This window comes from Anas acuta, chromosome Z, assembly GCF_963932015.1.
Source record: "Anas acuta chromosome Z, bAnaAcu1.1, whole genome shotgun sequence".
Classification (NCBI taxonomy): Eukaryota; Metazoa; Chordata; class Aves; order Anseriformes; family Anatidae; genus Anas; species Anas acuta.
Window position 1 is genome coordinate 5,402,810 of NC_089017.1, and position 27,767 is coordinate 5,430,576.

The 27,767-nt window shown below is 57.4% G+C and overlaps 3 protein-coding genes across 17 annotated transcripts in view; all 3 read right to left on the bottom strand.

Moving 5' to 3' along the window:
- Nucleotides 1-567: 567 nt before the first annotated feature.
- On the bottom strand, nt 568-14,444 carry PIGO (phosphatidylinositol glycan anchor biosynthesis class O). 2 transcript variants are annotated; one of them, XM_068667368.1, is made up of 11 exons: nt 14,321-14,444; nt 13,342-13,835; nt 11,843-11,986; nt 10,529-10,652; nt 9,502-9,661; nt 8,866-9,039; nt 6,399-7,971; nt 5,759-5,962; nt 5,254-5,456; nt 4,422-4,492; nt 568-3,843 (listed from the first exon to the last, which is right to left on the bottom strand). In XM_068667368.1, the coding sequence occupies exons 2-11, from the start codon at nt 13,832-13,834 to the stop codon at nt 3,723-3,725; spliced, it is 3,267 nt and encodes a 1,088-aa protein (XP_068523469.1). In that variant the 5' UTR covers nt 13,835; nt 14,321-14,444; the 3' UTR covers nt 568-3,722. The 2 variants fall into 2 exon arrangements, with proteins under 2 accessions (XP_068523469.1, XP_068523470.1); XM_068667369.1 differs by lacking the exons at nt 568-3,843; nt 4,422-4,492 and having other exon boundaries at nt 5,280-5,460.
- Nucleotides 14,445-14,961: 517 nt separating this feature from the next.
- Nucleotides 14,962-20,449, bottom strand: STOML2 (stomatin like 2). Its single transcript, XM_068667394.1, has 10 exons — nt 20,327-20,449; nt 19,904-20,056; nt 19,488-19,587; nt 18,568-18,626; nt 18,098-18,199; nt 17,564-17,698; nt 16,712-16,856; nt 16,313-16,392; nt 15,965-16,093; nt 14,962-15,283 (listed from the first exon to the last, which is right to left on the bottom strand). The coding sequence occupies exons 1-10, from the start codon at nt 20,357-20,359 to the stop codon at nt 15,152-15,154; spliced, it is 1,068 nt and encodes a 355-aa protein (XP_068523495.1). The 5' UTR covers nt 20,360-20,449; the 3' UTR covers nt 14,962-15,151.
- A 330-nt stretch (nt 20,450-20,779) lies between these two features.
- ATOSB (atos homolog B) overlaps nt 20,780-27,767 on the bottom strand; it is a 33,786-nt gene continuing 26,798 nt past the window's right edge. For 12 of the 14 annotated variants that reach the window (XM_068667373.1, XM_068667372.1, XM_068667376.1 and 9 more), the window contains 8 exons: nt 27,430-27,631; nt 25,167-26,431; nt 24,242-24,300; nt 23,840-23,936; nt 23,360-23,518; nt 23,027-23,095; nt 22,162-22,367; nt 20,780-21,576 (listed from right to left, as the gene is read on the bottom strand). In XM_068667373.1, the coding sequence (XP_068523474.1) occupies nt 21,423-21,576; nt 22,162-22,367; nt 23,027-23,095; nt 23,360-23,518; nt 23,840-23,936; nt 24,242-24,300; nt 25,167-26,255 (1,833 nt within the window). In that variant the 5' untranslated portion in view covers nt 26,256-26,431; nt 27,430-27,631 and the 3' untranslated portion in view covers nt 20,780-21,422. Of the gene's footprint in view, nt 21,577-22,161; nt 22,368-23,026; nt 23,096-23,359; nt 23,519-23,839; nt 23,937-24,241; nt 24,301-25,166; nt 26,432-26,591; nt 26,736-27,429; nt 27,632-27,767 lie in introns of all 14 variants that reach the window. The other 2 variants (XM_068667386.1, XM_068667388.1) reach the window with 2 other exon arrangements.

The following is a 27,767-nucleotide window of genomic DNA, read 5'->3' on the forward strand; positions in this document are numbered from 1 at the left end:
CAGGGCGTGCCACTAAACAAAATGGCTTTGATGGGGCATAGGGTGGAAACTTCTCCCCTGAGGATGGCACAATTAGCCAGGGGACACACAGACCAGAAATAAAACATGGAATCACTGCCCCCAGGGCTACCCCACAGAGCTTTGTGCACTTCCACTCAAAAAAAATAAAAATTAAATAAAATAAAAATAAACAGAGCTCAGGAGCAGCCAGCACTGGTTTGCCTCCAAGTTGTGCCACCAAGAGGACACCAGATGCCATGCTGGAGTCCTGGCCTGCTCTAATGCTGCCCTCTTCTCCTCCCAGCCCTAAGGGCATCCCACCCCACAGGACATCCCGCATAGAGTGGTCCGAACTGGGGAGGTGGTGGCCAGGAGGAAGGGAAGGGGCAGGACTGCACAGCTCCCACCAGCTCCAGGGAACCATCCAGCTCTGGTGACAACCTGAACGGGAGGATCCAGGGCAGAGCCTTCTCCCCCCCCAGCACATCAGCTTTCCCTGGCTTGGGCCCTGATGAGTACTTTCAACCATACACTTTTGGGGGTTTTAAATAAACAAGCACAGCCACGTCTGTTCCACCACCAGCAGCATGTTGTCATTCCGAGGTCATCAAGCCTTGGACAAACGTTAACTCTGTCATCCTGAATGTACTCAGAAGAACAGCAGCCAAACAATCAGCTTGAGGGCCATTGGGGAAAGCTGGTAAAGACTAAACATGTCAGTGAAAGAAGGAGGATCTCCAGCCCTTGGAAAACTTTTCTTGACTCTAAATTCTTTGGTGTAGTAGCCAGTCTCCCTTGGCAGAACAGCCAGCACGAGTGGCCAGTCCTCTGTCCCCAGCATCACCACAGTGACAATGTACTTGCAGTTTCGCTACCACAAGTAGCAAACCCAGCTGAAGTGAGGCAAAATGCATCCTTAGACTTCTGTGAGAGGACTCGGGGAATGAGGTTACAGTATTTCTGGAGAGGAGACTGCGGCATGAGTAGGCAGAACGATTTGTCTGAAGCGCCCCGATGGAGCTTCAGCTTTTGTCACAGGCTCAAATATATTAAAACAGGAAATGGCTAAAAAAGCCCTAATTTTGACTTCAAAAGTCAGAATTTATACGGGGACTCAACGCCATCTGGTAGGTCTCTAGTGAGACACGTGTGTGTGTTTTTAGGGAGCTGCAGCTCAGTTCCCTCCGCCCTGGGCTGCGAGCCCCCAGCCCCAGAAGGATTGCAGAGGCCATGTCTTTGAGAGATGGTGGGCTGAGGAGAGGATGCTGAGTGCTCTGACCATGAAAAACAGGCATGGGAAGGCTTGGTGGCATGATGGCAGATGTTGAAAGAGGACCTAGTCCCAAAGGTGGGAGAGAACAAAGGCCAGCGGCTTGGGTGGCAGCAGCAGGGGTTTCACAGGCCGGCGTTACAACCTTAGTGGCCATAAGGACTTCTGCCAGCACACAGACATTCAGGCAGCAAGCTGCCGACCAGTTTATGAGGTTATGAGAAGACCTATGGGGGTCCCAGCCTTGGGAGTTAGCAACACCTTAACCTCATGTTAAATGAAAATCCACTGGGGAGCTGCTACCTCCATCCCTTCCTTTCTCTCCACACAAATGCACGCTCACCCCTCAGCATAACCCCTGTGGTACCTGAAAACCACTCCTTTGGCCACTACGGAGTCACAGTACACAGCCAAAAAACTATCTCAAGGATGAAACTGCTTAAGCCTATCTAATGGTGGGTTGCCCCCTTCCTATCCCCACAGTTCCCAGCTGCAAGCTGCTGCCCCTCTCCTTGCACCAGCACCACTGTGCATGCATCCAGGCTGCAGTGCGCCAGCCAAGGCAGCTACAACACAGTCCCTGGTTTTGTCAGGTGAAATTAAGCAGGACAGGCCCACAGGGCAGGGGAGATGCAAAGCTGAGGTGGAAGAGCACAAGCAGGTCAACAGAAGCCAAAATCAGAGCAGTGTAAGCCTCTCGGGAATTGCACCCTAGCACGTGAGCAAGCATCAGCCACCCTGCTCAGGCAAAATATAACTAAACCTGTCCTCAAGGGATATTTTCTACAGCTGCTGGGCACTTGGGGCTGTTAGCAAGAACTCAAACAATCAGTGAAGCAGCGAGACACTTTTCCCAAGACTCTCCAGGGCAGAGGAGAGGAAGAGCCCAGGAGTTACACAGGCAGTCTGCAGCGAGGAACTCAAGCAGGGGCAGTTACAATGCATGAGTTAAAAACCCAGCGGGGACCAGAACAAAAATCAAAGCTTGAAACTCAGGCAAGCAGTCCCCAGCTCTTTCCAAAGGAGAAAGAGATGAAAGGTTTCATAGCACCAAGTAAAGCCACACAGTGGTTCAGGGCAGTAAGAAATCCCAGCTCAGATCAGCAGCGCAGGGGGAATTTAGCTGGAATGCAGCCAGGCACCATGGTCACTATTTCCCACGCCTGCCCACACAGAAATACATCTCCTGACTGCAAGCCATCAAGAGCAGGTAGGAGACAGCTGGCTTGCAGCACAAAGCCCCATGCAGAAAAGCAAGGTTAAGAGGGAGATAAGCACCAAGTATTGGATCACAGGCGCCATCCTCTGCAGTGCGTGGGATCCCATCAAGGTGACATCAACATCCCTCCGCATGTATACAGACACCAGCGGGTTAGGCCACCTCGCAGAGGAGTTGTCACACGCTCAGGGCTTTCAAGCAGCTGTTCCCAGCACACACCAAGGCTGCTCCTGCAGTTAGGAGACCTTCTCCAGCCTCCCCCTTCCTCCTGACAAGGCCCAATATAGAGGTGAGTCAGATACTCCGTCACCACGTCCGAATGCAACCCAACTGTTCCCAATGAACTGCTGGCATCCTGTGGCACGTGCTCAGGAGGAGACGGGGAGCCCCAGCTGCCACAGCCCAGTCTGTGTGGACACTGCCAGGCCAAGACCACCAGTGGAGCTTCTCAGTCATGGACACAGTTATCCCTGCTGCCACCTTCCCAACAAGCTGAGCTGCTGCTGGCTGTACAAGACAGCCAAGCCTGCTCCCCACTGCCCCTAGTAGTGTCGAGGAAGACTAGAAAATAGGAGCATAGGGTGGGACGGGCCTCACTACAGACCAACAAACTGGCTTGGCAGCGGAGCAGCTGCCACCGAGACCCCAGGAACCATCTGCATACATAATCATGTGCACTTTGATTCCAGCGTGAAAACTGAGCATGTGGAGAGAAGCGGTGGCTGCAGGACCCAGCAAGAGGGCAGGGTTGTAGCCTTCCCTCTCCTCCTTTCCCCTTCCCTCCCCTCCTCAGCGATCCCCTTCCAGTAAGTCAATGTCTCTGCTCAGGCAAGGTGACGTTTCCAGGCACCTTGCCGGCCCCTGCAGCCTACCAGCTGCACAGTGGGGACAATTGTCAAGAAAGCAGCAGCAAGGCCTCCTGTTGGTGTTTCCCCAGAGGAGCACTTCAGGACTCTTGCTTCTCGGCTTCCTCCTGCTGCTAACAAACTCCCAGCAAGAGCTCCAGCCTCAGCCGCTGAGAAACACGCTCCCTGCAGAGCTTCACAACGAGCAGGGAACAGCTGGCACCGGTCCTTTTGTGCGACGCTGAGGCAGGGAGCTGGAGATAATCCCCGACTGCTGTCGGCAGGCACTCGTTGGTGGTGGCTGGTGCATCCCTCCCGGCCCCAGGGAAGCAGGGAGATGACCACAGCCTCGGCCGACGAGCAGGTCAGGATCCCCACATCTCCAGCGCTACCTGAGCTGAAGCTGGCTGAACCAGGTGCTGACGGCACAGTCCACACGCATCACCAGGGAGATCCCCAGCAGCAGGCAGATGCTGCTCACCACGAAGCCCAGCGACTCAAAGAGGAACCTGCAGGGACAACAGACACAGTAAGGATATCACAGCCAGCATGCTATGCTCACTCCCAGCAGACAGTTTTCCCTGACAGTGAGAGGCTGCTAGCATCACAGATCCTAAAACCTGAATTAGACTCACTCCCCAGCAGCGCATGCTGCCTGCAACCTGGAAGCAAAGCATGCCTCTGGCTCCTGACTGGTTTAGAGGCTGATCAGGAAGGCACCCAAGTGAGATTTGGAGATCCTCAGAGGCCAAGGATGCCCTGCATGCCTGCTATCCCAAAGGTCTGCATCTCATTTGTGCTCTGGTACCTCTGCCTTTGGCTCCCTGACATGAATATTCTTAGCTTCCAGGTAGGCTCTGGGTGTCCTTGGAAATCAACATAAAGAGAAGCTTTAATGCTCCAGCTTAAATCCACTTTCTGCACTTCAAGCAGGAATTAAACAAGGACACTCCTACAGCCCCTGCTAGGTAAAAAGTCATGAAAGATCGATCATATTGTCACTTCCAGCATTACTGGCTGTGAACTCTAGCCAAGATGTCAGAGATACGAGCCCTCACCCAGCATCGGAGCAACTCCTGGGACTTACTTTGGGGCAAAGACTTTCCAGACCATGAGGTGCCTCCTGAGGATCATAGCTGCACAAACACAGGCCAGAAGCTGTGGGGGAGACCAGGAAAAATAAGTTACAGGTGACTCTGGAGAGACCTCCTGGGCAGTATGTTCACATCTGAAGGTGGTACTAAACCGTGCACACCTGAGGGGCTGGCATGATACACATCAGAAATACGCATCCCAAAGAGGATTCCCTTTCTTTGTGTCCTCAAGCCAGGAAACACAAACAGCTCGTGGTGCACACAGGCCCTCTGAGGAAAGGGCTGGTCTGGGACAGCACCAGGGAGGTGAGAGGGACATTCCTGCTGTCCTGCTGCAAGGGCCTGCCCCTTCCCGTGAGCTGTCCCTGGTCTGACCACACAGGAGAGCAATCTGAAAGGCTAAACCCCAAAAAGCTACTCACTGCTTCTGTGGGATTAGATTTCTGATGCTGAGCTCCCTGCATCACCACAACACGAGAACAGATGAAAATAACAGAGCTGGCACAAATAGAGATGCATGACTGGGACGAGGGGGAGCAGGACTACAACCCTGCAGTTTCTGAACAGATGTTCCCACTCTGGGCAGATGGAAAGGGAAAGCAGCCTAATCTGCTCTTCTGCTTCCATGCTGGAGCCCTTCCCAAAGCAAAAGGCAAACGGCATGGTTAAGAAGAGGAACTGTGCATCTACTCTTCCACCTGCAACTAGATGTATCACCCCTGGGCCTGGCTCTGTCCTGGCTGAGCCCCTTCCCATGTCAGGGTGCCCCACGGTTCTCACAGCACCCTGTTTTCCTCTCAGACACCACCCTGCCTCAGCCCATACCTGTGTCCCGAGGACGAAGAGGTATTTCAGCCCCAGCTGCAGCAGAGCAGCGGAGAACTTCTCCGGGGACTCCCGCAGCCTCATCTCCATCATGTGCTCCTCCACCTCTTGCAGCTCCTCCTGGGGCTCCTTCTTGGGTTTCTTCTTCTGTGAGCTGGGCATCTCACACACAAAGGGCCAAAGCAGGAGCAGAGGGCAGCCGACTACCTCAAGGACAAAGGCACATGAAGTTACCGGGAGCCCAGGAGATGAGGAGCAGTCTAGGCTCTGCTGTCATGCCCTGGACGTGCAGGACGCATCTACCCCAGCTCCAGCTCGCTGGTCAGGCACAACTGCACAGAGGCTGCAGGCCACGGGCAGCTCTGTGGCCCCAGAAGGGGACAGTGAGGATGCTGCTGTTCAGCTGGTGCCGGAGCCTTCATCACCTTGCGCTCAGCCTCCAGACAAGGCAAGGCAGCGAGCCGTGCCTGCTCAGGCTCAACGGCCCAGGAAGAAATTGATTTACCTGCGAAGAGGATATGGGAGGCAAACGTGTTGGCGCCCACCAGGACAGCAGGAAGGAGGTTCGTGCTGTGGTCGAGGTGGAAGCCCACGAAGGCTGCATTCCAGTGGATGGCCGGGAAGATGGGCTGGTGGCCCGTGGAATAGAAGAACTGGGAAGCAGCAAGGAGCCAGGAGATGACTGCGAACCAGGGCACTGAAAAAGACTCTGAAAGAGAGGGTGGGGAGAGAGAGGGATATCAGTATCAAAGAACAAGACAGTACAAAGAAGCCTACTGGGTTTTCTTCCAGGTTCCCTTCCCACATGCTTTTCTGAGACACAGAAACTAGCCAGCCTGCTGGCACAGGACACCATGTGTGACCAGACATTCCCTCTGCTGCCCACCCTGCTCCTGGACTCCATCAGGAGCAATGTGCTTGGTAGCTGCTCACACCCTGGACAGGAGGGACAGGGGTAGGATTCCCTCCTTCTCCCACATTTCCTCCCATTTCTCTTCTAATTGAGGATTTAAGCAGTCTAACAGAAACTAGGAGGATCTTCCAAGGAGGATCAGTGCACGGCCATTCCCCGGGACTGGAGACAGAGCCCCACCTCTCCCACTGGAACTAGGACAAGGCTGCACGTCCACCGAGCCCCGACTCACCAGTGTCTCCTGCGAGGCTCCTGGCACGCGTGTGGATGTGCAGCAGCACAAAGGCCTCCAGGAAGAGGAGCAGGAAGGCGAGACTCAGCCGCTCGCTGTGCAGGAGCATCAAGAGGAAGCCCAGCAGGGTGAGTGCTATGACCAGGGCTGCGGAGTACACGCTGCCCAGCCCGTATGCTGCGACCGTGGCCCTGCAGCTGCCCCGCTCCAGGCGATTCTTCTGAGACTCCTGCATCCTCCTGTAGATCTGAGGTATGACGTGGAGGAAATCGACCTCGGAGCTGGGAACCCCCTGGTAGGGAGTGACGATGGATCCCGCCGACTCCCGTGTGTCCTTTGCAAACACCGTCATGGGATGGCACAGCAGGAGCAGCAACCCCACGGACGTTAACCCGTAGACGGCCCAGGGAAAGGCGACGACGGCCACCTGCACCAGCTCCTGCAGCTTGCCAAGAGAGTCCTCGGCGCTGGAGGCGACGGCCCAGTAGCAGGCGATGCAGAGGACCACGAGTGGGAAGCCCCAGCGCACGAAGAGCACGAGGGGGTCGGAGCTGTTCAGGTTGCCGTAGTGTCGCAGCCAGCTCCGCACCGCGTACACCATCCCGGCCAGCAAGGCCACGCACAGGAGGTAGAAGAGGTTCTTGGCCCGTGTGTTTCTCAGGCTGGCAAGAGGCGCGAGGAAAACAGAGGGCCGGCACTGAGGGATTTCTTCACGGCACTGGTGGAAGAAGCCGGAGAGGCGCACGCAGAGCAGAAGCGCGGCCACCAGGCACAGCAGGTACCAGCTCTCTTTGCGGTAAGAGGAAAAGCCAAGGAGCTGCTGCTTGGGGCCTTCTGGCACAGTCAGGCGACCGTCCCAGTGGAGCTTCCCCACCAGCAACGTCACCAGTGAGGCCAGCAGGAATGGGGCCACCCGGGCCTCAGCCACCACAAAGCTATCGGAAAACATAGCTCCGCAGCGGAACAGGAGGATGCCCATGGGGAAGGCCAGTACCAGCCACGCTCGCAGCCTCTGCCTCGGGCCAACGCTGGCCAAGGGTGGCTGGCTGCCCACCAAACGGGCTCGTTTGGGATGCCGGCCCCACCAGTGCCAGAAAAAGCCCAGCTGAGAAGCTGCAGCTGCACCAGAGGACAGCAGGAGGAGATCCAGCCCCTCCTGGGTGAATGTGCAGGCCAGCCCAAGCAGAACAGCCACCACCAGGCCCCAGAGCAGTGGGTAAAGGAGGCAGCTGCGATAGAAAGAGTCTGACACTGCGGCCAGCTCTGAGGCCACGTAGCAGAGCAAGCAGGACGCAGCAATGAGGGCGCAGCCCCCCACCATACGCAGGGGATGGAAGCGGGCCCAGGACTGGGTGCACACAGCCCGTGCCTCCCGCAGGTAGAGCTGGAAGCGACTGATGAGGCTCCTGAGCCTGGGCTCCATCTCTGGAGGCATCAGCATTGCCCCCTGCACCTGGGCCAAGAGCTGAGTGTGCTCCTCCACGGCACTGGAGAAGAGCTCCTGCAGGCGCTGGAGCTGCTCCGCTGGCAGGTCCTGAGCCACCTGCGAGTAGGAGCGCAGGAAACGATCCACCTGTAGCAGGAGAGAGCACGCAGGGTCAGAAAAAAAGCACCAGGAAAGGGATTCACAGTCACCTTCCTCACACAACCCCTTCAGAATGGAATTATTCCAAACCCAATGTCAACTTTCACCTTTTTTTTTTTCTCCTGAGGATAAACATCACATTAAAGAGCTTGTAGTGGATCAGAACAAACTGTTCTCTTTTTGAGTACAAGTACATTAATGCACTGTACCATGGGCTAAGGAGAGCTCCTTCTGCCTCTTACTTCAAGACCACAGGAACAGAGCCAGCTATAATCCCAAAGTTTTAAGAAAAGCCTTAAGAGGGCATTAACAGGGCAGGGCACCTGCGCAAACATCAAGCTGCTCAGCAGTGTAGATCAGCTCAATCCCAAAAACTCACTGACACATTCATACGGCTTCCAGTCTCCCCACAGTGCAGGCAGAATCAGCCTGCCCCTGCCCACAAATGGCAAACGTTCACACTTAGCTGCCCCCCAGGCTTGCCCAACCTCCCTGGTAAGCCAAGGTTCCTTAAAAACCAACGTGATCAATCCAGAAACCTCCTCAGACAGCTAAGTGCAAATATTTAAATAGACAGTACTGGATGAGGCTAACTCCTCGCAGACCATGATGAATATTCCCGGTGACTAATGGACAGTAAATTACATTATCACCTTTAAATGGCAAAGCACCCTGCTCCTCTACAAACACACTGCAGACACCGAACACTTCTGCTGTCACATCTTCTCCAGCAGGCTGAGAGCAGCTCCCACACGAGAAGCTGTGTGCAGTAAATCCCCCACGTTTCCAGGAGCCAGGACTGCACATCTAACCCCCGTTACTACCCCAGGACTGTCAGCAAGTCACACAAGAGAAGAACAGCTCAGAAGGCCGTGCCCGTACCTGCTTGGCGTTGACGTGATAGACGGAGAGCTGCTGCAGGGCTGCAGACGCAGCATCGCCATCCCCGGAGAAGAGCTCAGCCATCACCTCCCCGATGTTGCTGTAGGGGATGGGCACCCCCAGCAGCAGGGCCACAGTGGGCACCAGGTTCACCTGGGGAACGGCCTCGGGCTCCTGGAGAGACAGGGGAGGAATGAGGCTTCTGGCAAGGACACAGCAAGGCAGATTTCCACCTGGGAGAGGGGACGGTGGGGAAGGCAGCCCTGCAGAGAGGAGGTGCTGTGGGAAGCAGGAGGGGTTAAAGCATGGGAAGCTCAGTCCCACTGACAACAGATGAGGGAGGATTCCTGCAGGTCCTTGGGTCTGGTTCTGGCTGTCTGACAGCTCATCAGACCTCACTCAAACTCTCCTCACAGACGGAGGGGCCTGAATCCCTCTGAGTGTCTGTGACTGGGTCCCAAACACTGTCCCCACGTTTCCACCTTCCCAGGAAAGGTGACAGACTTCCCAGCCATCTCAATCCAAACCCCAATAGAGCTGTTACCCTCTGTGCTCTTCCCCTCTGTACCCCACGACACAGTTTTCCCCCTGGATGCCACCTCAGGCAGTGGCAGCTAAGGATCAGCTGCTTCTCACCTCAGGAGGGTCGGTGTCAAACAGGGGTGTTTTGCTGTACACAAACAGTGCTGCGTTCACTTCCTTCTCGCTGTCACCACCGTGGTCTCCAGTCTCTGTCATGCCATGGTCCCCAGCCACCAGAAGAAGGGTGTCATTCCCCAGGTGTTCCACCAAGGACCTGGCACCACGATAAGGAATGTCAACATTTAGAAGCACAGGTGGGAGACAACGTGCCCCCACCAAGCCTGCCTGCACAACAGAGGTGAAGCCCACAAAAGGATCTGAGCAGAACTAAGTGCTGACACGAAGCTCTAACAACTAAACCATGGACTAGGGTAATGGATGCTTCAAAAATGAACTGAGCCCTGAGATGGAGTGCACCGATGTTGCCTAAAACCCCTGTGAACAGGGTTCCTTAAGGCCTTAAGGGACCTCTGAAAAAATACAATTCAGAAGGAATGTTCCCAACAGGAACAAATTTCAGGCTGATCCTATTTGAGACTTGTCTATTGTTATCACATTGTGTGAGCAATCTCCTACTTTGAAGGAAGAAAGAGGGGATTTGTCCCTGAAGGATGGAAGAATTACGACATTATGTATGCTTCATTCTCACATGCAGAAAGACAAGTTATGCCCTCCTTCCAGCAGCAAAAATGAAATCGATCCTGAGTCAAAAGCCACAACATTTTGTGCTGTGTGATCAGAACTTCTGGATCACATTCTGCCCTCTGACATGAAGGCACAACTCACGAGCATGAACAGAAAATTCAGCATTCCCTAGCCAGGGTTCTCCAAAAATTTTTCAAATATTAGCCAAGCTTCCGTGTAACAATCTCTATTTTAGAGACGCAGAAAGTGAGGCTCAGCTGTACTCTACATGCACCACCATGGTTTGGTTGAGAACCAAGGCTCCAAGATCTGAAGACAACCTCGGTTTCAAAACCAAACCTTGTTCTTTGCCATTCCCTCACAAACACAGGTCTACACAACTGAGACTGTCCCACAGCTAGGGTTTTATCTGCTGGTGGTCACACCCTTTTATCACCTGAGCATCTCATTCATCTGGGTGAGTTTCTTTGCCATTTCAGGATGGTCAGGTCCATGCTTGTGCCCGCAGTGGTCCACGCCGAGGAAGTGTGCAATCAGGAAGTCCCACTCACCACTGTCCACTGCAGAACAAGAGAGGCCTTGTCACATAATAGCCGACGCTTTAGGAAGGTGTTCTCCTCCCAGATTCCTCTGCCAGAGCTGTCTGGCTACCTCTGAAAACTGCTGATTCTTCCCCTCCTCCCATCTTCACTCCCATCTTTCAAGCAGATCAGTGAATGTTTTAACAGAGCCACACTCTTAGCCTGTGCACCTTGATGCCATGCTGCGGGGAGCACAACGCCTGGCAAGTGCCCCAATATCCGTATTTTTCATTCACCACCCCTCAGGAGAGGAATGGCCCACTGTCACCCATGTCATCTTGAAATACCCTCAACTCAAACTGGCATAAACTGAGCTAAACCGAGGGGAGGCTCTGAAAAAGGAGAATGCAGAAATCCCCAGAGATATTTCAGGTCAGCCTCATCAACATTCCCTGCTGTGTCCCGCCTGAGACATGGGCCTGCCACACCACTGCTGTCCCTAGGTACAAAATCACCACAGTCCCTCTCCTCTGCTTTGGGGTCTTCACACATGAAAACCAACAAGCTTGCAGCTCAGTGACAAACTGCATCTCTCCTACAAGGCAGCACCCATTGCTGGGGCAACTTCCCCACCTTCCCTGTGAAAGACTTTTGCAACTTTGATTTAGCTAGATTTATGCACAGATAAAGCAAAGAACATTTCCCCTAGTCCCGCATGCTCAGAGAGGAGTCTGAAATCTCACAAAATTCACAGGTCAGTCTCACACTTCACCTTCTCCCCAAGACAGGGATGTCAACACTGAAATTCTGCTGAGAGTAGCGCTGTGCCCCAGCCTCCCACCATGTAGCTCCACTACTGGGTATGTCCTACGCCGCTGCCCAGGTGGCCACACACCAAAATTAAGTGTGAGGAGAGAGCTGGTCCTCCTGTTCTCTCCTAGCAGTGTATTTCTAGGATAGCTTTAAACTGTAGTCCAATCCTACGAATCTGTGCTCTCTCCCAGATGGAGGAAAAGTACTTAGAGAAGCAGTTACAGGCTCTGAAAGCTGGTTTACCTGTAGAAATCCAGCTAGAGCACTGTAATCCCTGGGCACCAGACAACAGTGGGTGAGGCTGCCCAGTGCCACTCTGGAATAAACAAAAACTTCCACAGTTCTACCCCAAACTTGCAGCAGGACCCCTGTGTAAGATAAAGGGTTAGCCAAGCCCTGGGGGAAGAGCTGCTTACCAGTGGGATAGAGATGCTGCAGGATCCCATTGTCCACAGTGTGAAGATCCTTCACGTTGAAAGAAGGGAAGAAATATGAGCGGAAAAACTTGTTTGGGAAGAGTCCTTCCCAAGTGTCATCACCCATGAAGACCACTCTTCTTCCTGAGACAGAAAGAAAGGAATTAATGGGAGCTGGGCACCCAAGTAAGTTATGCCATTACCCACGTTAGTGAAAAGAGCCCGGGCAGATCCAGGTCAGGCTCTGGAGCACTGGCTCCTCTCCAACCCACACTCAAAAGTGACCTAAAATAAAAATTCTGTGCTGAGACTTGAAACATGACAGTGATGGGGCTTCACATGCAGAAAAGAGAAGGCAAAAGCACGGCAACTTTCCATTGCCTTCACTCTGCCCGTCCTTGTTCTGTCTGCCACCAGCCACCCCTCGGTGTTTTCACAGAGCCTCCCCAGCATGGGAGCAGGAACCATAACCCTGCGCAGGGTCTATGAGTGTTTTTGGCCTCTGATGACTTACTGCATGCGCCCACCTTTCTCAAACTGACAGCCCAGCACTGCTGCCTCACCCCAGGCACGGGCATGACTAACATCCTTGCTGCACTGAGCCCTAGAAGGAAATCTCTGGGTGACACAATCCCAGAACGGCTGAGGTCTGAAGGGACCTCTGAGGATCATCCAGTTCAAAAGCCCCTGGGGAGCAGGATCACCCAGAGCACAGTGCGCAGGATGGCATCCAGGCGCCTTTTGTAGAATATCTCCAGAGAAGGAGACTCCACAACCTCTCTGGGCAACCTGTTCCTGGGCTGTCAGCCTGACAGCAAAGAAATGCCCTCTCATATTCAGCCAGGACCTGCTGTGCTTTAGTTGGTGTCCATTGCCCCTCATCCTGTCACTGGGTACAACTGAAAAGAGGCAGGCTCCATCCTCTCGACATGCTCCCCTCAGAAATTTAAACACATTGATGAGGTCTCTCCTCAGTCTTCTCTTTCCCATGCTAAGCAGGCACATTTCTCTCTCTCCACTCCATCATCCCACCCAAACAAGCTCTTTACACAGCCAGGCAGCACCAAATTACAAAAAAAAAACGTGGTGACAGCTGCAGGCACCCTGTGTGACACCCCACAGCACACCTGGCCCAGCTCTGCCCCTTTGAGGCCTATCACCCAACTGCAAACACAACCCACTGGCAATGCCCTTGGCTTCTCACAGCCACTCCTGGAGGTGACCTTGTGAGTCACTACCTGTACAGCCACCTTCACCTGCTTCCTCACCACCTTTGTAGAAATCCCAGCCATGCTCCCATTTGCTTCCTACTCTCAGAACACGCCAGAGAAACCCAGCCTGCATGACAGCCCAGGCCAAAATAATTGATATCTGGGTGAAGGTGAAATAATTAGCTAATGGGTGGCATGGTAAACAGCTTCCTCACCACGGAGAGAGAGGAATACAGGTCCTGGCCAGCGTTTTCCATGTTTTTCCCCCCAGACACACACCACACGTACCGTTCTGCCCCAGCTGTGCCACCAGGTTGTCCTCCTGGATCGCGTAGGTGGCAAAGTTGCTGCCCACGTCAATGAAGGTGGGCAGCGAGCCGGTGGTGAGCCCCTTGATGCGCTGCATGGTGGCAGTGGGGGAGTCGGCTCGGAAGCGGTAGAGGCGGGCATGGCGGGGCTGGGAGCTGGCCAGGCGGTGCAGGAAACCCAGCTTGTTCTCGTAAGGCAGCGGGCTGACCTTGGCTGGGTTAAACCTGGCAAACTCGAAACGCAGGGCATCGATGATGACCAGCACGGCCTTGGGGAAGCGGCGGGGCAGCCAGCAGGAGCCTGGCGGCAGGCTCTGCTCGTCCCAGGGCGGCGGCACCAGCGGGTCTGAGCAGGAACTGCTGTTGGCGAGCTCGATGCGGGTGAGCAGGAAACCGCTCATGAAGAGCCCGATGCCAGCAAAAAACAGAAAGCAGACCCAGGCCAGGAAGAGCAGCACTGGCCACCGCTGCATCCTGCGGGGGGAGAAGGGGTCAACTCCGTCCCCTAGGGCTTTACTAGCACCCACCCCATGCACCCCACTGTCCCTACAAACCTCCCCCTGCACCAACCTGGGTAAATCCCTTAATGCTGCCACCCCCCGGTACCCCAAATCCCCTCCACCACCCCCCCACTCCCCCAGCCTGCTTCCTACCTCTTCCCTGCTCCCCCAAACCCTCCCTGATCCCAAAACCCCCCTGAAACCCCCCAAACCCCCCTGACACCCCCAAACCCCCCTGAAACCTCCCAGCCCCCCTGACACCCCCCAAGCCCCACACGCCGACCACCGCTCCCCCCCCCACCGCCCCCCTGCCACCTCTCGCCCCCCAGCGCCCCTTCCCCGTGCTCCCACTCCCCTCAGCCTCCCCCAAAATCCCCCCACTGTCCTCCCCCACCGCTCCGGGCCCTCCCCCACCCTTCTCACCCCCCCCACCCCGGGCACCCCCCGGCCCTCCCTCACCTGCGGCCCCCGCGGCCCGGCCTCCGCCGCCCTCGGAAGCGCCCAGCGGCGGCGAGGCGAGGAGGAGGAGGCGGAGGCGACAGCGGCACCCGGCGGCCGGGAGCCGTTCCCCAGAGCCGAGTCCTCCAAAAAGGCTTTTTTTTTAGGGAGCTGAGACCCTCCCCCAAGCCCAGCCAGAGCGGGGGCTTCGTGGGTTAATGCAGCGCCGCGGAAAGGCTCGGGGAAAATCCCCTCTGCCAGACCCCTGCCTCAGACATGAAGCAATCCTGTGGGGTTTGGAGGGTTCCTGAGGGGGTTGTTCCCAAAAATGAGCACTTCTTGGGTCCCTGACACACTCCTTTGCTGCTCCCCTTCTCCTCAGAGCAGGCCATGAGCCCTCGCTGGGCACTGACACCAGTTGCACCAGTACCCACTGCACCTCTGTCCCAGTCCCCATCCCCTGAGGACAGCAGCGACAGCTCGAGCTGCCACACTGAGGTGAAACCCAGCCCGGTGTGAGGCTGCACGAAAATCCAGCCACAGGGACAGGCAGCCCGCAGCCCCCCAGAGCAATCCTCTGAAGATTATCCCGCCCCCCGAGTTGGCTCAGGATGAACACCACCTCACCCCACATCGATACACAGCCCTGAGCACCACCAGGATGTGCTGCAGCACCAGGACTATTTATTACATGATTAAATCTGAATACAAAATTAGGGCTAAGGGAAGGAAGAGAGTCCCACTGGGGAGGGCAGCGGAGCAGAGCTCCCCACAGCCCAGCAGGCCCTGAGCAAATATCCCCACTCTGGCAGGTGCTGCGCCGTCGGTGTGTCCAGTGTCCTCCAGGCCCCGCTAGCTGGAGGTCGCCTGCTCTGCCTTCAGCACCTCCGTGCTGGGGGGCTGCGGGTCCCCGTGGGCCGGAGGTATCTCGTCCTGAGTCTTCACAGCTTGCGTCTTGGTCAGCGTGGTGTAGATGCCCAGGGCCTGCAGGGAATGACAGAGCCATCAGGGAGGAGAGACAACGCATGCTTATGGGGACCAGGAAGGTCTCTGGAGAAGGCCCTGTGGGGCAGCGAGAAGTGTCCCTGCTGTGGGGCTGTGGCGATTTTGGACAGGGCACACACAGGGCTGGGACAGGGCAGGTCCCACAAGGAGGCAGGGCCCCAGCAGTCTCTAAAGGGGCTCTGTTCGTGGCCCTGATGTCACTGTGCTACACCACAAGATCAGTCAGCCTCATGGAGGACTCCTGCCAGTTCAGTGGTGCCTTCAGTTACCCAAATCCCTGTTCAGTCCTTTTTCTTCAGGGATGGAGAGGGAAGAGGCAAACTTCCACCTCAAGGAGACAGAAAGTCATCACTCACCTCATACTTTTGCCAGCTTATTTTGGCACGAAGAGAAGGGTCCTGTCTCCTACAGCTGCAAGCTGGCTCAGGCCAGCCCCACAGCCAGGGGCTGCTACAACAGAGACCCTCCAGTTCCCACAGGATGCTGCAAAGCAGCTTCCCCAGCCCACACCTTCTATTTCACACCCACCCACCGGGCCAAATTCCTCCTCATGTCCACACCTCTCCTCTCCCAGCACCACCACCTCCTCAACAGGGGCTGCGAGCTTCACCTCCCTCAGCCTCTGACGAGAGGCAGGGTCCCTCCTCCTCTGACACTGACCTGTGCAACCATGTGGGTGATGTCGCCGGTGTTGGCTGGCAGCAGGACCGTGTTGGAGTCTTTGGCAAGCTTGGAGAAGGCGTTCACGTACTGCTCGGCCACAGAGAGGGAGGCAGCCGCGCTACCGTGCTGCGGAGAGACGGCCGAGGCTCAGCATGAAGGAGGCTGATCCAGGCACCACCAAGAGCTCAGCTGTGCCCGCACCCCCAGCCTGCCCCAGGTGTCAGCAGAACTCTTTGCTAGGATGCCAGGGGGTATCTGCGAGGAAGCCAGGTGCCACCCCAGCTTTGGGATCACCTCCCCGTGCTGGCACCAAAGCTTTGGCTGCCCCAAGGAGCCCTCACTCACCTGCTGGGCCAGGGCAGCTGCCAGGAGCTGAATTGCCTCAGCCTTGGCCTTGGCCCTGACCAGCATGGCATTGGCTTCTCCTGCAAGGAAGCACGGAATGCAGATCAGAACTGTGACAACACGCTTGCAAGAAGTATATCAAGAAAACGTGGTGCATGCAACGCCTCCTTTTCTCTAACGATAGCACTACGATTGTCCTGCAACACCTCTCCTGCTGCCCCAGGCTTTGGGAAGCACCACCAGCTGCAGCACAGCCCAAGGGTCCCAGCAGGGAGGATGAGAGCAGCTGAGGCAGCCTGGCTCACAGCAGTGCAATCTGCTCCCAGGGAGCACCACCCCTCAATACAGAGGGGTGCAGATCCCCTGGTGTTCAGGGCATGTTCTAGCCAAAGGTGCTACCAGCAGCTTTGTTGATTTGCTCAGCCTTCTCAGCTTCCGACGCCAGGATCTGGGCCTGCTTCTGCCCCTCAGCCACGTTGATAGCAGATTCCCGCGTCCCCTCTGACTCCAGCACTGTCGCACGCTTCCGTCGCTCTGCCTCCACCTGCAAACACAGGTCAGATGCCTGCCTGCCACAGCCACTTGGGGGAATCCCACTCATGGGGCAAGCACAGCAAAGACACTTCTATGTTCCTGCTGGGCAAGGGCAGCTTAGCAAAGGGTAAGAAGACAGCTACAGAACTGAGAGAGGGCTGGTTCTGCTTCCCAGATGCAGTTTGCTGCAGCAGTGAGCCCAAACCACACCACGCCACGCTGCCCCAGCCCTGGGCATGCTGCTCACAATATGCCACACTGCCTCCATGTGGGGCACACGCTGTAACGCTGCTGGGCACCACCAGCTCACTGAAACTGCTCCCACAAACACCCACCAGCCCACAAAACCCTCCTCAGTCTGGTCCACACCTAACCGGCCAGCCTGCTTCCCGTCCTCCCCTTCCATGCCTGCCCTGGGCCCCCTTTCCTCAAGGGGAGACCTCCAGCTCTGGGATTTGCTTCCTGCAGAGCCCAACAGGCCCCGGGGATTTTAAAAACAGCTGGCAGAGCTTGTATGCACTAGGCAGGTGTCACCACTGCAGAAATAAGAATGGGCATTATTTACTCAACAGCTGTGTGCTCACAGCCAAAGTGCCAACAGGCTTCCCTCCCTGCAGGATGGCCCAGAGCGCAGCCACCTCTGGATGGAGAACAGCCTTGCTTTGTGGAAGAGGAAACTTCCCTCTCCTTCCAGATTGCCCACCCAGAGAGACGAACCTGCATCTGCATAGATTCCTTCACCCTTGGGGGCACGTGGATGTCCTTAATCTCATATCGCAGGCACCGGATGCCCCAGCAGTCTGAGGCTTGGTTGATTGCATCCACTATGTTGGCATTGAGGGACTCACGCTCCTGGCAGGCACAAAAGAAACAGCAGAGAACAAAGGAGAGGTGCTTAGCATGAGACAGGAGTCAGAAGGGAAACAGACACCTCATCTTGTGGGCAAAGGTCAGCCAGAAAATCCCAACTCCACAAGTGTAGGGCAGGCCAAGAGGCTTCCCACATCTCTCGGAGGGGTCACCTTCTCCTAGAAAGGGCAGTGCCCCAAACTGAAATTGCTGATGCAAGCATCTGGTCTACAGCTGGATACAGAGATGTCCCAGGAACGCAAACAGCTCCTGCTTCTGTCCAGTAAGGGTTACAGCCCCCCTGAACCACTTCAGCCAGGATACTCATCACTGGGCCTAAGCAAAGTGTAGCTGACTTGATGCCAGACGTTGGCAGTGCTGGTATCCACCTCCCCTGCTCACCCGGAACACTCTGTCGAGGGAGAGTTTGCCAAGTTCAGATCTCATGGTGGTCTGGGCCAGCTGCGTCACGGCATATTCAGGATCTTCCACCCCATAACTGGCCTGGGGAACAGAAGCAAAAACAAGAAGAGTCCGTGGTGTTGCTGAAAGGGATCCCAAAAGAGGCAAGGTGAGGAAAGGTTGTGCCAAGATGAAAAACCTGCCACAGACACCCCCATTGATTTCTTCCTCCAAGGGAGCAGTCCCAACAAAGGGGACGCTCAGCCCACCCACTCGTGGAGCACAGCAAGCCCGACAGGGGCTGAAGCGTGCATTAGAAAGAGAAAAATGCCAGGAGAGGCTGGCCACGGCAGCCAGCTGTGTGAGGCTGCACACACAGAGCCTGCAGGGCACAGCCACGGGTATGGGAGGCTGCAAGCTGCCTCGTGCCTCCAGGGTCAAGCTGGGCCCCAGGACAGCAGGGACGGTACCTTGTAGGGGTCCATGACCCGCAGATAGAGCACTCCATCAATCTGCAGGGTGACGTTATCTGCCGGGAAAAGAATGACACATCCTGTTTACTAAAACAGAGGAGAAAAGGCATGGCAGCCCCCCTCTCCCCTGACAGAATTAATAGAGCTGGGCACAGTCATCCCCCTCCTTCCTGTTGTCAACTGTGTAGCATGGAGAGAGGGATCAGCTGAAATAGGTTTCCTTGTGTAAAATGCTTTGTCAGAAGGATCCCTATACTCCCTACAAAGCGCCTCACTCTGACTTTTAAATACACCAGAAACCTCAGGTGTCAAGATCAAAACATCTCATGCTGTAGCTATCTTAACAGGTAAAAGATTTAGGAGGGGAAAAAAAAAAAGAAACTTAATACTAGAATTATAACAGACAAGTCCACCAACCAGATCCAGAATTTTTATGTGTCATTTACAAAAACCCAGGAGATTTTTCCTGGTTCAACAAATGAAAACTTTTGAAATCTGAAAAATTGATTATTTCCTGCTGTATTCATTATGGCAAGAAGTGGAGCAGCCTAGAGAGGCACATGGGATCTCCAAGGGTTCTGCTGGTCACAGTGCCATGGGTATGGGTAAGTCTGGGTCCACAGACATTTCTGCTCAGAAAGAGCAGCCAGGCACTGGGACGGGTTGCCCAGGGAGGTGGTGGCATCACCGTCCCTGGGGGTGTTCATGGAAAGGCTGGACGTGGTGCTTGGGGAAAGGGTTTAGTGGGTGGCAGTACTCAGGAGATAGTTGGAGCAGATGATCTTGAAGGTCTTTTCCAACCCTAATGATTCTCTGATTCTAGGAGCCTGGGACATTTCCCCTCGTCCCCACGCTGTCCCTTGTTCACCACAGATGCAGGGGAAGGGAAAGGGCAGGAGGCAGAGCCTGTTCCTTACCTAGGGTGACAGCTGATTGCTCTGGGACATTAATGACAATTTCTTTGAGACTCTGCACGTAACGAATCCGATCCAGCAAAGGGATGAGGAAATTCAAACCCTGCGAAAAAGGTGGGATCAGGCAGCTGAGCCCTGAAGCCAGGCAGAAGTTTGCCCACCCAGAGAGCGCCGTGCAAACAAACCCCAAGTACGCGACATGCTGCAGACGCTTCAGGCAGCGCAAACGTGGTGAGTTTAGGTTTCTCGCTGCTTTTAAAACACTATTTTAATAGAAATTAGCCAACAGGCACCTAAAAGGATGGCAGCCTGTCAGAATAATCCCGGGTGCTCCAACTGAAACCCCATGCAAACCACGCGCCCGGCCGCCGCCACAGGCACCTGCCAGCCCCCAGCAGGGCCGAAAACCATCTCCTTACGGGCTCGAGGATGCGGTGGAACTTGCCCATCCTCTCCACCACCCAGGCCTCCTGCTGCGGCACGAAGAGCACCCCGATGTTGACGGGCAGGCCGGAGTTGAGCCGCTGCGGAGCTGGGGCCAGCCAGGCCGAACGCTTCAGCTGCTGGGCGCGCTGCGGGGACCGAGAGGCACAGCGTGGAGCCCCCTGACACCACCACCACCACCACCCTCCTCATCCTCATCCTCATCCTCACCTTCCTCCCCCTCCACCCCGCACCCCGAGGTGCCCAAAGTGGGCTCAGCCCACACAGCGTGGCTGCCCACAGACCCCCCCCACCCCCTTCCCTCGCACCCCACGTTGGTTATAAGGGGCCACAACCCCTCCACACCCCCTCCCCAGACCCTCCCGGCCCCCCCAGCGGCTCTCCCCCCCCGGCCGCACCCGCAGCAGCCCTGGCGCTGCCCGCCCCAGCATCGCTGCCCCCCCAAAGCGCCGCCGCTCCCCGCCCGCCGCCCCGGAACCTCCCCGGGCCGCGCCGCCTCTTCCGGAGCCCTCAATGCCGCCTCCCGGCCCTCCTCAGCGGCCACAAGCCTTGTGTTCCCTCCCCTTCGTGTCCCTCCCTCCCCCTCCTCCTCGTTCCCTCAGGGAGCTGTGCGTGAGGCAGGGCTCGGTCTCCAAACGTTTATTAAATAAAACCCAACACAGAAGTACCGGTGCGGCGCTGCGGGAAGGGGGGCGGGATGGCTGCTGAGGCAGCTCTGCCCCCCCAACACCACCCTTCCCCGTCTCTTCCCCCCCCTCCCCCACCCCAAATTTATCGCCTCACACACACACACACACACACACACACACACACACACACACACAGCGACCTGCGGGGCTCCCTCAGCTCCGGGTTGGGCTCCCTCCTTCCTCTGTCCCAAGGGGTGAGGGGATCCACCAACACGCACCCCCCCATGGTTCAGACATCACCGAGATGGTGCCCAGCGAGTCTCAGCCTCACCCCCAGCTTCTAACAGAGCCCCCCGGCTTCTAACAGAGCCCCCCGGCTTCTAACAGGGTCACCCCCTCCCTCCACTTGGGGCCACGGCCGCCCTCGCTGTGCCCTGGCAGCCCCATGGGGCTGGGGGTGCAGCCCCCACTGTTTGGGGGCCTGATCCCGCACCTGTAGGGGGAAAAAAAGCAGCGCCTCCGATCCTCCACCCACCCAGTGACAATAAATACTAATAAATACAAACTTTTTCCACGCTTTCAGCTCGCGCCCCGGGGATGGGCACGGGCAGCCTCCCCCCTTTGCCTCCAGCCGTGCCTCCCAGTTTGGGGCAGCAGAGGCAAAAACCCCTGGGCACGTCCCTGGGGCTGCCCCCATCCCTCCTCATGAAGCCCCCTTGGCGATGGCAGGGGGGCACAGCCACGACTTGGGGGCAGGTGAGGAGGGCGACACGTGAAGGTGGCAGGGCTTCATCTCTCCTTTACTCATCTCTCCCCGAAGCAGCGGGCTGGGAGCTCCCCGGCAGCCCCGGGGTGAGGGAGAAGGTCAGGCCCAGGGCGAGTAGCAGGGGTTCCTTGGCATCTCCGTGAAAGATTTCAGTTCGTAGGGGATCCCCGAGTCGACCTCGATCGACTTGCGGGAGAAAAGCAGCCGGATGTCGTCGTGAAGGTAGATCTTCCCCGACTTGGAGCTGTGAAACCTGGGAGGAGACTAGTGATAGGACTGGAGGGAATGGCCTCGAGTAGCGCGCCAGGGGAGGTTCAGGTTGGAAATTAGAAATTTCTTCTCAGAAAGAGCAGTCAGGCATTGGAAAGGGGTGCCCAGGGAGGTGGTGGAGTCACCATCCCTGGGGGTGTTCAAGGAAAGGTTGGATGTGGTGCTTAGGGACAGGGTTTAGTGGGTGACATTGGGAGTAGGGGCATGGTTGGAGCAGATGATCTTGGAGGGCTTTTCCACCCTTAATGATTCTGTGGAAGAGCCTCAGACTTGAAGGCTGGACAGCCTCATCAGGAGGTGGGGACACAACTCCTTCCCCTCCTGTGGCCCCTGGTCAAGGTGGCCATGCTCTGTTTGCCTCCAGAGGGACAGAGGTGGCTGCCATGGGGCAGGAGAACAGCTCCCTGCAGCCCTTCCAGTGCCAACAGCAGCTGGTCCTTGCTCTCCCCCAATGCTATGGGGTCAGGCTGCCACCCCAGAGGGGGCTGCAAGTTTAGGTGAAGCAGGGACATAGGGAAGAGGGTTAGGGAGCCCAGGACAGGTCTCCATCCCACCCCATACACCCTACCTCAGGTGCATCAGGTAGCAGAGGACCCTGCGGGGTGGGCTGGTGCCCGGTGGCTCGCTGGGGGCCACGGTGGCCCCTTCCTCCTCCCCCACGGGCACCAGGAAGATGCGGTGGCGCAGGAAGGTCATGTGGTTGGCCGGCATGTCCTGGAAGTCGTACGTCACCAAGAACATCTTCACCACAGTCTTGTTGGGGTTAAATAAGGTCTGGGGGTAGAGGATGGGTAGGTGGGGGGTCAGACTGGGAAGGGCCCAGGAACAGATCCATAGGACAGGGCTGGGGTGTCTGGGGGTGACAACAGAGGACACAAGGGACCAGAAGAGTTGTCCTTGCCCCGCACCAGCCCCAAATGGACTTTGCCTGAGGCTCGGCTCTTGCCCAGTCCGTGTCCCTCACAGAAGAACCAGCACAAGTCACTCTGAGCTGACCCACAGCTTCATCCTCTGCACCCACCTCCTCTCCCTTATTCCCATCCCGTCCCCACTGCACATACACACCCCACCAGCATCACCCTTCCACACATCTCCTGCCCCCTTGTCTTCCTGCCAGCACCCTGGGGGTCCTGTGCTCCCTCCACTGTGCTTTCTTGGTGGCCATGCTGCTACTCTGCAGAAAAAATTCTGGCTGCTGCCCCAGCTAAGCAGCACAATACCAGAGACTCTCTGGATGCCCCATCCCTGGCAGTGCTCAAGGCCAGGCTGGATGGGGCTTTGGGAAACCTGGTCTGGTGGGAGGTATCCCTGCCCATGGCAGGGTGGTGGAATTAGATGGTTTTTAAAGTCCCTTCCAACCCAAGCCATTCTAAGATTCTGTGATAAAGGAATATCTCCACCCAGGCAGCAACAGGAGCCCAGCTACCACTCACCACTTGGATGGTTCCAGCTTTGGGGACACTGTAACCCTTCTTTCCCAAGGCCTCCAAGTCAATCACTCCCTGGGGCAAAATAAACAGCACGTGTGAGAGAGAGAGAGAGAGAAAAAGCCCACGGAGAGCCCAGCTGGGACGCAGCATGGGGCCAAGACCCCACTTTCTCTTTGCTTTGCAGGTTAAATGTTGCTCCTGGCATAGCTGGTGGTCTCCTTAGACGTGTGGCTGCTTGAGCCAAGCTCTCCAGAGAAGAGCAGCCCCTGAGGACGTGCAGTGTCTGGACACAGCCCCTATTTATCTCCCTCATGAGCTCAGCCCCTGTGCACGTACCAGGAAAGGTGAGGGTGCGCTGTGTTCAGAGATGTCGAAGTAGGTGACGTCCACAGGCAGGGTGGCATGCTGGGGGCAGTAGGAGCCGCTGGCACCGATCTCTGCTGTGAAGCCCTCGATGCGTCCTGATGGTGCAAAGCGCCCCTTCAGGATGGACTCCTGAAAGAGGAGGGAAGAGTCAGGGACTGGAGACTGCCCGCAAGGGACCACGGCTGCTTTTTCAAGGACAGATCCCATCCCATCCAGCCATAGGTGGCCTCAAACCAGCCTTCTGGCGTGGCAAAGAACCTGCAGCTGCCACATCACATCGCCAACGTGCACGAAGCCCTCAGGGACAGGCAACCCAGCCCCACTCCAGCTGCCACAGAAAGCATCCAGCTCCTGTTGGGCTCAACTTCTCCCAGCTCAATTCCAGCCCAGCCCGAGCCCTCCAGACCCACCTCCCTCCCCAGCAGGACATCACCGTGTGGGTGCTGTTACCTCAAAGTTGCCCAGCAGAGCGTGGCTGACGGTGGTGGTGGCCCAGGGTGCTGCAGAGGAGCGGGTTCCCCTCCGGGGGCTGCTCCGGAGATGTCGCCTTGGGAGAGGAGAGCAAGCATCAGCGTGGGGCCAGAGAACACATCTCCCTGGGGGCGCAGAACCCTCTCCCCTGATTCCCCTGATAGGGACACATCCCTCCCACCACCCCTTTCCCTGGTAGAAGTTGAGCCATTTTCCTAACCCCAGGGGCAGCCTCCCTCCACCCCACAGCCCAGAGTCTTGCGTAGGGGAGATGCCCAGGAACCCAACCCGACCCATCCACCCCACAGCAGGCTGTAGGGTGCTGGGATTGCTGCACACCCTGGACCTGCTGTGTGGGGCAGGAGCTGCTGAGACACTCACGATTTGAGGCGCAGCCCGCTCTTCAGCCTCCTCCCAACCGCAGTGCAATCTTCAGAGCTCTGGAAGGGACATGAAATAGAGGAATGTGTTAGGGCATCAAACAGGGACCGTGCACCACTTCTTGCCTTGTCCCACATCCCTGCTGGGATGGCATGCGGGGCAGCATGAAGCACGGAGAGGCTGCAGAGCTGCCCAAACCCAGACCTGGCTGCCAGAGCAGGTCTTTACCCTCCCATAGTGGCTCTGCTGAGGAAGATGGTGGCAAAACCCGAGACAAGGGTGCAGCACGCAGCCTCCCACCCCGTAAACCACATCTAAGGAAGGGTAACACGTACGACAAAGCTCCCTGGCCAGTCTGGGAAAAGTCCTATCCCAAGGCGATTCATGCAAAATCTGGGCAAAGGGTTGGGCTGCCCACAGCCTGGCTCCTACAGCTGTAGGGTGGGGGGATTAAAACCAGGGCCTCACTGCTGCTTCCTTTTAAAAGTGCCCCCTTTTCAGGGGTTTTCCTTTCTGGAAGCCACACAAAGGGCAGCACAACACAAAGGGATGATGGAGCTAGCTGGCATGACCAGGCTGGAAAACCGAGGGAAGCTGCTGGAGGACCTCACTCTGCAAGGGCAGCGCTGGGGGCAGCCAGGCTGGGGGACAGTCACCAAAAAGGGCACGTGGACAGGGATGGAGCTGCGTGTGTCCCACGCACAGGGCATCCCGGCTCTGAGCAGCAACAAGCCAGGGTGCCTCTGCTTTTGTAGGGCTGGTGGCAGGCAACAGACGTGTCCCAGGGCTGGCCACTATCCACCGTGCCGTGGCACTGGGAGAGGACAGGGTGCCGTGCCACCGTGGGCCACGTGCCCAAGAGGGACAGCTCTGGGTGTCTCCAGGCTGTTTTCCCTGCCTCCTCCCACCCCACAGCGATGCTCACCTTGGCTGCAGGGAGCAGGTGGTTCCAGAAAGGGGCTCCCTTGGCGTCGGTGCTGCGGCAGGCTGTGGGCACCGGGTGGCACGGCAGGGCCCTCTTCTTCCTCGCCGGTGGGGACAGGCTCTCATCCTCGGAGCAGGAGTCAGCCACCACCTCACCAGCAGGCAGCAGCTTCCTTTTGGCCGGGCAGCTGCTGCCGCTGACCCGGCTGCTCCCGCAAGGTGTCTTCTCCAGGGAGCTCAGGCTGCCAGGCTCGGGGCTGAGCACCGCCTGCGGGGTCGGGGGCTCCTTGCACCCGTTGGCCGCCACTGGCCATTCCTCTCCTCCGCTAGCCCTGCTGCAGTGAGCAGGGCTGCTCCCCGGCTTTTCTCTCCTCCCAGCAGAGTCCAGCTGGGACGTTTGTGCAATATTGTGCAAATCAAGGTCAAGTAGGTTGTGGCCACTCGCCCGATCCCCGTTCTCCCCGCAGCCTGCGGGCTGATCCCCTGGCGGGACGGGACAACCGTCTCTCGTGTGCAAAGTACTGCAAGCCATGTGCTGAGGCCGGGAGGAGGAGGAGGAGGAGGAGGCATCCTGCGGCTTGTCCTCTCTGCTGGCCTTGGGGCTGGGGCTGGGGCTGCCCTCGCAGCGGTGCTCCACCACCCGCAGCCCGCTATGGGAGAAGTGCTGGGCAGAGCCGCACAGGGAGAGCTCCTCCACCAGCAGACCGTCCTCGAAGGCATCGTCATCCTCCAGGGCAGCCTGCCCGGGGCCCCTCTCGCACTTGCCGTCCACCCCCCCTCCACCCCAGTGAGTTCGTTTGGGATCCCGCACCCCCTCCGGAGTTCGCTGCTCGGGGTATCCCCTCTTGACAGCCGGCCGGCTGCCCGCCCGCTGCTCCGTGCTCTCGGAGGAGCTGGAGAGATGGGAGAAGATGGAGACCTGGTAAACCTTCTGGCGCTTGATCTCTGTCTCGTTGTAGCCCATGAGGATGCCGTGGTGGGTGCAGCGCTGCGAGGAAGGCTCCAAGGCCGCCTCTCCGCTGGGTCGGGGCAGGCCGGAGTCGGCGCTGGGCTCCGGGGGCAGGGACGTCTCCGCGTGGATGTGCCGCATGGAGCCTCACTTGGCTGGGCCCCACGAGGAGCTGGAGCCAGGACAGCCCATGCAGCGGCAGGAGGGGGACAGTAAAGTGCCACAGGTGACAGTGGGAGGGCAGGGCAGGAGCTGGGCCCTCTCCCTCAGGATGTCCGAGCGAGCCTCCCGTTATGGGGTGCGCTGCAGCGCAGCATCTGGAAAGAGAGAGGAGAGAGGTCAGCGGGGATCAGGGTCCTCGTCCTGCCTTCTGGACCCGTGGGAGGTGGGCAGCCCTGCTCGGACCTTCCTTCCCGGGGAAGGGGAGAGGAACCAGCCCTGTGTGGGTTCTGCAGGGAACCCCACAGCATCACCCACCTGCAGGATCAGCGCTTCCCTCCTGGCCTGGGCACAGAGAGGAGTTTCCAGCTGGGCTGGAGGCTACAAGTCTGGGGACAAGCCCGTGCAAGTGAGGAGAAGGGGGCCTGCCCTCTGCCAGGGACCTGCTGTGCTCGTGCTGCTCTGGAGCACAGGAGTCAGGCAGGTCAGACCAGTCCCAGGGGCTCTGGACTGTAATCACCCCTCTGGGCAACAGCAGCCAGATCTCGGAGCACTTGCCAAAGAAACCAGCCCCAGCCGCATGCACTAAAGGAGGCAGGGTTGGCTTCGAGGCTGCCAGCCCCACAGTGGGGACAGGAACGTGTCTGTGCCACCTGGGGGAACCTGAATTATTGTCACGGGTAGCTCTGCCAGCTTGGGCCAGAGTCCTGAAGCAGCTGGGTGGCACCAGGGGCTGCAGAGCACATCACAGGTGCCTGCACCATCCATCTCACCCATCCCTGCCCTCCTCGAGGGCTCAGCCTCCTTCATGCTACACAAGGCTTCTATTTCCACAAAGAGGCTAATGCTATCCTGGGCTGAATTCTGAGGAACAATGCCAGCAGGTCAGCAGGTCCCTGCTGCTGAGGCCACACCTGAGAGGGTCCAGTAAGGGGCCACTAAGATGATTAAGGCACTGGAACACCTCTCCTGTGAAAAAAGGCTGAGAGCTGGGACTGTTCATCCTGGAGGGGAGAAGGCTGAGCCACCTGGACGTGGTCCTGGGCACCCTGCTCTGGGTGTCCCTGCTTGGGCAGGGGTCCCTTCCCACCTCATCCCCTCTCTGAGGCTGTGTAACCCCCATGCTGCAGCCCACCCTGGCTGCCCCCACACTCACCCCTCTGCAGCAGAACCCCAGTGTGCTCCAGATCAACCTCCCCGTCCCGCCGTGGGCTGTCGTTGGCACAGCTCGCTGAAGACACCTGCCAGCCAGGCACCCCCCAGAAGCGGCGTGGCTGCCGTGGAATGGCTCCCACCATCACGGTGTGCCTCCGAACCTCTGCGCCGTCCTCTCCAGCTCTTCAGTCTCCACAGCAGCTCTGAGGGCAAAGAAAAGGGGAGATGCAGGAACAGTGAGGTTCAGAGGCTCGCCAAGAGCAGGGCAGGAGGCTGGAATCACAGAATGGTTTGGGTTGGAAGGGACCTTAAAGATCACCCAGTTCCAAGCCCCCCGCC

Excerpts from the sequence above, each read along its gene's own strand:
- PIGO (XM_068667368.1), bottom strand. The coding sequence starts at position 13,834 with ATGCAGCGGTGGCCAGTGCTGCTCTTCCTGGCCTGGGTCTGCTTTCTG. Across the intron at positions 5,457-5,758 it reads CTCCCATATCCTCTTCGCAG|TCGGCTGCCCTCTGCTCCTG; the intron begins GTAAATCAATTT and ends TCCTTGAGGTAG. Across the intron at positions 3,844-4,421 it reads TGGAAAGTCTTTGCCCCAAA|GTTCCTCTTTGAGTCGCTGG; the intron begins GTAAGTCCCAGG and ends TTGTCCCTGCAG.
- STOML2 (XM_068667394.1), bottom strand. The coding sequence starts at position 20,359 with ATGCTGGGGCGGGCAGCGCCAGGGCTGCTGCGG. Across the intron at positions 16,393-16,711 it reads GCAAATCAACAAAGCTGCTG|GAGAAGCCAATGCCATGCTG; the intron begins GTAGCACCTTTG and ends GCTTCCTTGCAG. Across the intron at positions 16,094-16,312 it reads CAGCTGCCCTGGCCCAGCAG|CACGGTAGCGCGGCTGCCTC; the intron begins GTGAGTGAGGGC and ends GTCTCTCCGCAG.